The following is a 10416-nucleotide window of genomic DNA, read 5'->3' on the forward strand; positions in this document are numbered from 1 at the left end:
GGAATTTAATCAGCAATTTGAAATTGAGACCAATATTTTCATCTATAATAGCCGTGAAATTGATATCAGTGACTATATCTTCAAAGAAACGTCAGTGATTTTAGTTAATCGCATGCAAATAAATTTTAAAATAATTTATCGCGTCAATAAAAATGCATTGACAATCGTCATACTTCAAGAGAAGAACAATTATGGGTTACTGATGATATTAAATGAGTTACTAACACGCTTGCGTCATCTAAAAGTGCTACTCGTACTACCCTCCAAATTGGGTGTTGAAGTATCGCCACTGGATCTCTTTCGTTGGGCGTGGCATTCGGGTTATACGCGCATAATGAGCCTTCATGCGACAACTGGTGCTAACGGTACTCATATTACGCTTATGAGCTTCACACCTTTTCCAGAATTGCAGTTGATAACTGTGGAGCGGCCAGTCGATTACTTTCGTTATACATTACCACATGATTTTCAAGGTCATGCCATACGTGCTCCACTGGGTCAAAATGCACCATCGGTCTTTAGTTACACAGATCGAAATGGACAACGGAAGACAACCGGTATGATATATCATGTGTTCCATAATTTTATAAAGCTACATAATGCTACGTTGGAGGAAGTTGTGCTACCCGAACCTTATCCGGATGTTGTGCTGATGGAATCGGTAATTGCAGCATTGCAGCGCGGTCAGCTAGATATTTCTTTGCACTTTTACTTTATGGATTACGAGAAATGGCATATCAATCAACCGCCATTTTTATTTGCAAATTATTTTCGTGTGCCGAATGCGAAACCACGCCCCATTGAAGATTATGTATGGGCACCGTTTAGGCGTAAGGTTTGGAATGCCATATTTTTATATTTACTTTTCATAGCGTTGATACTCACCTTCGGGTACTACTTAAGTACTCGTATTGAGTGGCTACATAAGGCATCTAAAAAAGAGTACATTGGAAGAGTTAGTAGCGAGATGACATCGCCTGCTATACCGAGATGTGGAAGTTGTAGCACATTCAAGCTGAATCGTAAACCCTTTTCAAGAATTGAATGTACTCATCTACTCTACGGCCTATTTCAATATCTACACATTTTCATCGATACCTTCCTTCAATTACTGGCATCACTCTGCTTTACCGCCAATAAAATCTGTCGGCGCTCATATTACAATCGTCGGCTGAGCTCCATGTTTATATTTCACAGTATACTCGCCTTCATTTTAGTGAATTATTACAGCGCACTAAGTGTTAGTTTTCTCACCACGGGAATCTTTGAACCGCAAATGAACTCCATCGCTGATGTCATAGATTCGCCTTACAAAATACAACTGACTCATACTGATATTCCTTATTTTCCAAAAGATGCGGACTTGCGTCGAAAAGTTGAAATAATCAGTAGAAGCGAGATGTGGCAACACCATTTGACACTCAATAATTCGGTGATATTGTTGAATACACTGTGGAGTTATAATTTCTTTAGTTCTCAACAAATGAAATTACATCAGAAACCCGTCCGTTTACTAAAATCTGAAATCGTTTGGGATGCTATGAGCGGCATGTTAATGCCACTAAATTCACCATATGTTGAAATGTTAACCGATACTTTATTGTGGTCTTTCAATACGGGTCTCTTTCGCAAAGCGTACATCGATACGTGGGGGAATGCTTTTGAAGCTGGGATTCTACATTTGCTACCGATAGATCATGACTCGGAATATGCGCTGGATATGCATTATTTTTACTGGGCGTGGTGGGTGTGTATTGTTGGTTATTTGCTGAGCAGTGTTGTCTTATTAATTGAGCGGTTCTGTCATAAGAAGACAAAGTGAAGAGTTTACTAATGACTGTGAAATTGTGGACTTATTGTTGTTGGTTAAAAGTTCTATTGAGTAACGAACAGTGATTTGTGTGTATTTTATTTGAATAAATGGATTTGAACATGATTTTCTTTACTACTATTTATGCGCTTTTTCTCTCTATGTCCATTCCATTTGATATATGTTAAGTTTTTTTACAATTGTACCTAGTATAAATGTTTAAATACTAACAACAATTCAGTTCTAATAAGTTAAAAATAATGATTAAAAGATAAATGTTAGAGAAATTCATTTGCTGTTACAGTTGCCTTGCTAAGCCTAAAGGCCTCTTACGTTTCAGTCGGTTTTTCGGTCAGCAGTTTCGATGAGTCTGGATACCTCTTCATTTACATGTTGTATAAGCCTCATTTCGTGAGACTTTGCAAGTTTGGTTTCGTTTACTACTGAATCCACACCAAGTTCACAGTGAAGGTCAGCAGATCTAACATACCAAATAGCATTAACTATACTTCTTAGTACCTTATTTTGGAAGCGCTGAATGCAGGCAATACTTTTTTGATTTGAGCAACCCCATAGTTGAACTCCATAGGCCCAAATTGGCTTTAGTACTTGATAATATATAAACAGCTTGTTTTCGATTGAAAGCGTGGATCTCCTACCGACTAGGTGGTAAAACTTTAAATCAAGCTCACACCTTTTTTTCTTGACAATGATGGTAGGAGTTTTTTTTTTTAACTGAAGTCTACGTTCATTGATTTGGAATCGCCACTTGAAAGCCCATTTAGTAATTGCATTGACTGCTGTCTGCACTAGAAGGGTAGATACTGAGGTTGACTCTCCAGCTGCTAACAGTGCTGTGTCATCCGCAAATGTCGCTGTCAAATAACTTGTGTTAGTGGGGATATCAAGTAAAGCATTGGTCCCAACACGCTTCCCTGGAGCACATCCCGTAGAAGATGCGGTTGCATGTTTGAGTATGCATCCTCTTGTTTTATGTGAAAGTATCAATCTTTTAGGTAGAAAGCAATTATTTCGCAATGTTGTTTGAGTAACAAGCACTTCAATTTGAACAGTAGACCCAAATGTTAAACTCTATCAAAGGCTGAGTCTCAGTTTTGAGAGCAGCTGACCTGGTTTGTGCCATCCACGTCGAAGTTTGCTTTTTTATGGATACCTTCTATGATGTATTTTGGCAATTTGTTTCCACTTCCACGATGGAATGATGAGCTCGACGAGTTATACGACGATATTGGTATAGTTCAGCGAATAAAAAGATAGCGGCTGCGCTGACTAGGTCATATTGTTCGAATGGACGAAAGCACTCCAGCTTTGAAAGTGTTCGAGTACCCGACGTTGGAAGCTGAGGAAGAGGAAGACCTCCACTCCGTTGGAGAGATCACGTGGAGAGCGACTTGGTTACACTTGGGGTTTCCAACTGGTGCCGAACTGCGAGTGAAAGAGGAGAATGGCGCGCTATTATTGATTCGGCTATAATCGGATAAACGGTTTCTATGCCAATTCCATACATACATACTTTCACTTTTCTTGTTTCCCACGTGTTGTTAAATACTGCTACTTCGCCCTGATGATAAGCCTCATTGTCATACCTAAATATACATGTATCCTATATTGTTTAGTTGTATAGTAGCAGTTCAACTAAAGGGTAACCATCTAGTACATATCTAGTATGTAAGTTTATTTACCGAGAAATATGACACACCCTGTACATAATAATTTACAATGCTATGCTTTATAACCACTGTTCCTTAGAAAACCAACAATGATTATCAGGATGATATATTTTCTTTAAGAAATCTAATAATAGCACAATTTCAGACAATGACCAAGCATAGCCCTTTTATGCGATTTTCATTTAATTGTTCAAACATTTGACAGTTTATGAACTGCCTGAGTCTATATAACATTGCTACTTAGTGCTGTCATGCTCATAAGTCTACCAAATATCAAGCAATACAGGACATAATTGAAAATGGACGCAGAGTTGCTACTTATCTGCTTCATACTTCTGTCAAACCTGGTTTATAAGAACCAAGCAAAGAGACATTCTTTGGAAATACGTGAAAAATTAAAGGAATTCAATCAGCAAGCAGAAGTTGAGACCAATATTTTCATCTATAATTGCCGTGAAATTGATATCAGTGACTATATCATCAAAGAAACGCCAGTGATTTTAGTTAATCGCATCCAAATAAATTTTAAAATAATTTATCGCGTCAATAAAAATGCATTGGCAATCGTCATACTTCAAGAGAAGAACAATTATGGGTTACTGATGTTACTAAACGAGTTACTAACACGCTTGCGTCATCTAAAAGTGCTACTCGTACTACCCTCCAAACTGGGTGTTGAAGTATCGCCACTGGATCTCTTTCGTTGGGCGTGGCAATCCGGTTATACGCGCATAATGAGCCTTCATGCGACAACTGGTGCTAACGGTACTCATATTACGCTTATGAGCTTCACACCTTTTCCAGAATTGCAGTTGATAACTGTGGAGCGGCCAGTCGATTACTTTCGGTATACATTACCACATGATTTTCAAGGTCATGCCATACGTGCTCCACTGGGTCAAAATGCACCATCGGTCTTTAGTTACACAGATCGAAATGGACAACGGAAGACAACCGGTATGATATATCATGTGTTCCATAATTTTATAAAGCTACATAATGCTACGTTGGAGGAAGTTGTGCTACCCGAACCTTATCCGGATGTTGTGCTGATGGAATCGGTAATTGAAGCGCTGCAGCGCGGTCATTTGGATATATCTTTGCATTTTTACTTTACGGATTACGAGAAATGGCATATCAATCAACCGCCATTTTTATTTGCACACTATTTTCGGGTGCCGAATGCGAAACCACGTCCCATAGAAGATTATGTATGGGCACCGTTTAGACGAAAGGTATGGAATGCCATATTTTTATATTTGCTTTTCATAGCGTTGATACTCACCTTCGGGTACTACTTAAGCACTCGTATTGATTGGCTTCGTAAGGCACCTAAAAGAGAGTACATTTTAAGAGTTAGTAGAGAGAAAATTTCGAATGCTCGGCCAAGAAGTGGAAGCATGCTGAATCGGCTACTCTACGGGCTATTTCAATATATACAGATTTTCATCGATACCTTCCTACAATTACTGGCATCACTCTGCTTTACCGCCAATAAAATCTGTCGGCGCTCATATTACAATCGTCGACTGAACTGCATGTTTATATTTCACAGTATACTCGCCTTCATTTTGGTGAATTATTACAGCGCACTAAGTGTTAGTTTTCTCACCACGGGAATCTTTGAACCGCAAATGAACTCCATCGCTGATGTCATAGATTCGCCATATAAAATACAACTGACACATATGGATATGCCTTATTTCCCCAAAGATTTAGAGTTGCGTCGAAAAGTTGAAGTAATTAGTAGAAGCGAGATGTACGAACACCATTTAACAGTCAATAATTCGGTGATATTGTTGAATACATTGTGGGGATATAGTTTCTTTAGTTCTCAACAAATGAAATTACATCAGAAACCCGTCCGTTTACTAAAATCTGAAATCGGTCTTTCAATACGGGTCTCTTTCGCAAAGCGTACATCGATTCATGGGTGAATGGTTTTGAAGCTGGGATACTACATTTGATACCGAGAGATCATGACTCGGAATATGCGCTGGATATGCATTATTTTTACTGGGCGTGGTGGGTGTGCATTATTGGTTATTTGCTGAGCACTGTTGTCTTACTTATTGAACGGTTCTGGTATAAGAAAACAATATAAAGTTTTTGTTAGTTCTAACGAAATGTGCTTTTTTTGATATTGGTTAATTACTAATGTAATAAGATTGATGATTATGTTATTATTATATATAAATTTATTGAAAAACATTTTCAATTAGTTTTCAATTTTTGTTAATTCATCTGTAAGATTTCGGTGTACATTTTTTGTTGTGGAATTTAAATCTTTCAAAAACAGAATATTTTTAGAAATTGTCGAATTTTATTGGCATCTCTAAGGATCAGTAGTATTAATATTTCACATTCATTCAATTTTTCAAGTTTAATGAACTTAGTGTAGCTTATTAGGATTCTACCATCGAGATTCTCGGAATGTCTCAGAACTTCCTCGCTTCAGCTATTTTCTTTGAGTAGAACAATAAGATAAAAATTATTCCACAGTCAATATTTTGAATTATGTATAAGGTTTTATCGAGCGTATTGTTGGAAAGACTAAATCCCACCGGCTACAATCTGATTGGATCTTATCAGTGTGTCTTTAGGCCTGGAAAATCAAAAACTGACTAAATATTCATCAAGTGGCAAATCTTGGAAATGATCCGTGAAAAAAGGATTGACAAACACCATCTTTCCGTCGATTTTAAAGATGTTTTGACAGCACGAAAAGAAGTTGCCTTTATGCCGCTATGTCTGAATTTGGTATCCCCGCAAAACGAATACGGCTGTCTAAACTGACGTTAAGCAACACGAAAAGCTCCGTCAGAATCGGGAAGGATCTCTCCACGCTGTTCGATACCAAACGAGGTTCCAGACAGGGTGACTCATTATCGTGCGACTTCTTTAATCTCATGCTGGAAAAAAATGCGATCTGCAGAGCTAAATAGAGAAGGTACAATCTTCTATAAGAGTGTGCATATATAAGAGTAAAGGCTGGCGTACGCCGATGATATTGATATCATCAGAAGCAACAACCGCGCCGTTTGTTCTGATTTTTACCGCATGGATAAGGAAGCGAAGAGAATGGGTCATCAAACAAACAGTCAGCGCATTCGCGTCTTGGCTCCCACGTCACTGTTGACAGTCATAACTTTGAAGTTGTAGATAATTTCGTATATCTTGGAACCAGCATCAACAACACCAATAGGTGCAACTATGGTCTGAGGAGGCAATTGAAATGTAAAGTTATCTCTCGATGAACCAAAATCAAACTCTAAAAGTCGCTTATTATTCGCGTCCTGTTTCATTGTGCAGAAAAGTGGACGATGTCAACATCCAATGAGACGGCACTAGGAGTTTTCGAGAGAAAGCTTTTGAAGAAGATTTACGGTCCCTTAAACATTGGCAACGGAGAACACCGCAGACGATGGAAAGATGTGCTGTACGTATTATACGGCGACATAGATATAGTTCAGCGAATAAAGAGACAGCGGCTACGCTAGCTAGGTCATGTGGTCCGCATGGACGAAGACTTTCCAGCATTAAAAGTGCTCGATGAGTACCTGTCGGTGAAAGCAGAGGAATAGGAAGACCTCCACTCCCTTGGTGAGGTAGAGAGCGACCTGGTTTCACTCGGTATATTACATACAAATTCATTGTGTAGATATTTTAGTGTTAAAAGTTAGTACATCCTGTACATATTTAAAAACATATACAGTGTACTCGCGAGAACTCGAACTAATGGAAACCATACTTGTTCGAGTTAACGAACTATTCGAGTTTTTGAATGTTATGTATTTTAATTTATGTTTTCCATTTTACAAACCTATGATTTTCTTGGAAGAAGCTTCATTTCTTCCGTAGTTCTTTTGAAACTTAATGATCTCTATCGACATAACATTTTGTATTACAATACAATTAACAAACTAATTTGTGTATACTAACAGCCATAACGCATAGAGAATCGGCCTAACAACTAAGAAGACAATTTACCGCAATGACAAAGCATACACCGTTCATTATATCCACTAATATATTTAATTGCGCACATACTTGTTTTTTATGAGGCGTCTGAGCCTATATAGCGTTACTCCTTAAAGACTTTGTGCTCATAAATTTAATAGAAATCGAACTGTACAGGACAACAAAATCATAATGTATGCAGAGCTGCAACTGATCAGCCTCATACTTCTGGTAAACTTGGTTATTCAGAGTGAATCACAAATGTGCTCCACGGAAATACGTGAAAAATTAAAGGAATTTAATCAGCAATTTGATTTTGAAAGTAATATTTTCATCTATAATAGCCGTGAAATTGATATCAGTGACTATATCACCAAGGAAACGCCAGTGATTTTAGTTAATCGCATGCAAACCAACTTTAAATTAATTTATAGTGTCAATAAAAATGCTTTGGCTATCGTATTACTTAGTGAGAACAACAAAGTACAGTTGGTGACGATATTAAACGAGTTACTAACACGCTTGCGACAGTTAAAAGTGTTGCTCGTGCTACCCACCACAATGAGCGACGAAAAATGGCTACTGGTGATCTTTCGTTGGGCGTGGCAATCGGGTTATACACGGATAATGAGTTTGCATGCGACGACCGCTGCTAACTGTACACATATAAAGCTCACGAGTTACACACCTTTCCCAGAGCTGCATTTAATAACTGTAGAGCATCCGGAGGATTACTTTCGCTCCACATTACCGCATGATTTTCAAGGTCATTCCATACGTTCTCCACTGGGACAAAATGCACCAACTGTCTTTAGTTACAAAGATCGAAACGGACAACGGAGGACATCCGGCATGATGTATTATGTATTCCGACATTTCATACAGTTACATAATGCCACATTGGAGGAAGTTGTGCTACTCGAACCTTATCCGGATATTGTACAAATGGAATCGATAATTGCAGCGATGCAGCGCGATCAGCTGGATATTTCTTTGCATTTTTATTTCGCCGACTACGACAAATGGCACATCAATCAACCGCCATTTTTATTCCCACATTATTTTCGAGTGCCGAATGCGAAACCACGCCCCTTTAAAGATTACGTTTGGGCACCGTTTGAGCGTCAACTTTGGTGTGCCGTATTTTTATATGTGCTTTTCATAGCGATAACACTCACCTTCGGCTACTTCTTAAGTACTCGTATTGAGTGGCTACGTAAAGCGCCTGAAATTGAGAATATTAGTAGCGAGATCACTTCGCTGAATCGTAAACCTTACTCAAACAATTATTATGCTCAGCTACACTACGGAGTTTTTAAATATCTACACATATTCATTGAAACCTTGCTACAATTACTGGCATCACTCTGCTTTACCGCCAATAGTATCTGTCAGCGCTCGTACTACAATAGTCGGCTGAATTTCGTGTATATATTTCACAGTGTACTCGCCTTCATTTTAGTGAATTATTATAGTGCTTTAAGCGTTAGTTTTCTCACCACGGGACTCTCTGAACCACAACTAAATTCTATTACTGACGTCATACACTCACCTTATAAAATATATCTTACTTACTCAGATATAGCTTATTTTCCAAATGACTCGGAGTTGCGTCGAAAAGTGGTAATAATCACTAGGAACGAGTTGTGGCAGCATGATTTAGCCCTCAATAATTCGGTGATTTTATTAAATACCTTGTGGAAATATGATTTCTTTAGTCCCCAACAAATGAATTTACACCAGAAACGTGTGCGTTTACTAAGATCTGAAATCGTTTGGGATGCTTTGTGCGGCATGTTAATGCCACTTAATTCTCCATATGTTGAAATGTTGACCGATACATTATTATGGTCTTTCAATACGGGTCTCTTTCGCATAGCGTACTTTGATACGCGACGAGATGGTTTTGAAGCTGGGATTCTGCGCAAACTACCATTGGATCGTGAAATAGGATATTCGATGGATATGCACTACTTTTATTGGGGGTGGTGGGTTTGCATTTTTGGTTACATCCTGAGCACTATTGCCTTATTAATTGAGCGATTCTGGTATGAGAAAACAACGCGAAGGGTTTCTTAAAATTGTGACTTATGTTTGTTGGTTAACAGTTCAGATTTTTATTATTCAATTTAATTATTCAGTAATTTGTGAATATTTTATTTTGAATAAATATTTATGAAAATATTAAGATTGAGTTAGTTTCTTTTGTGGCTTCCTCATCTTGCAAAATTATATTTTTATGCATCACTAACTTTCTTTGAATTCCATCATAACCGGTGGAATGAAAAAGACCTCGAATTTGTAAAGTGACTCCAAACTCCTGTGGTTCCAAAAAAAGCTTCAACACAGCTAAGCATTGTGCCCTTTTGTAAGGAACAATCTGAACGGGAATGCAATGACCTTTGGTTCAGGGACCAGCAAGGGAAAAGCCAAAGTCAATGCAGAGTTAGTCAAGATTCGGTTATGGTCTAATGTACCTATTCTTATAATCTTCCTCCTCAAATAGGGCTGTTTTCAAAATTGACATGGCATCAACTACGAATAAGATACTACAGTCATCCGCTCTATCTTGGAAAATCTGCGTGGGCTATAGGATAACTGCAAAATGTTGTAAAGCTACTGGGCAAGCACAATATGGAGCTGAAGACGCATCTTTCCTTCGCATCCTCCGGACGGAAATGTGATAGTGATGAATATCGATCCAGAATTCCACATATTCCTGAAATCTGTAGGTGGTAGGGCTCACTTGTTGTTCTTCACCGTTCAATTTTGAGTTGGTCACTATCCATTGGAAAACATTCAAGAACCCCTATGCTGGCTAAGGAACGTGGGGTCTTCTCTTCAACAAGTTACTTTAGCTAGTAGCTTCAAGCTACTTTCGACCTTTCAGCTCCCTCAAACGGTTCTTAAGGCAATGGATGTTAGAGGAACACCTCAAGTCTCAGAGCACCTGCA

At 38.3% G+C, this 10416-nt stretch overlaps 1 protein-coding gene across 1 annotated transcript; it reads left to right on the forward strand.

Annotated features, from left to right (window-relative positions):
* The first annotated feature begins 202 nt into the window (after positions 1-202).
* On the forward strand, positions 203-1822 carry LOC105217511 (uncharacterized). Its single transcript, XM_011192556.2, has one exon. It carries the CDS (start codon positions 203-205, stop codon positions 1820-1822), a length of 1620 nt encoding a protein of 539 aa, XP_011190858.2.
* Positions 1823-10416: the final 8594 nt, after the last annotated feature.

The sequence above is a fragment of the Zeugodacus cucurbitae genome, chromosome 4 (genome assembly GCF_028554725.1).
Source record: "Zeugodacus cucurbitae isolate PBARC_wt_2022May chromosome 4, idZeuCucr1.2, whole genome shotgun sequence".
In the NCBI taxonomy this organism is placed as follows: Eukaryota; Metazoa; Arthropoda; class Insecta; order Diptera; family Tephritidae; genus Zeugodacus; species Zeugodacus cucurbitae.

Excerpts from the sequence above, each read along its gene's own strand:
- LOC105217511 (XM_011192556.2), top strand. The coding sequence starts at position 203 with ATGATATTAAATGAGTTACTAACACGCTTGCGTCATCTAAAAGTGCTA.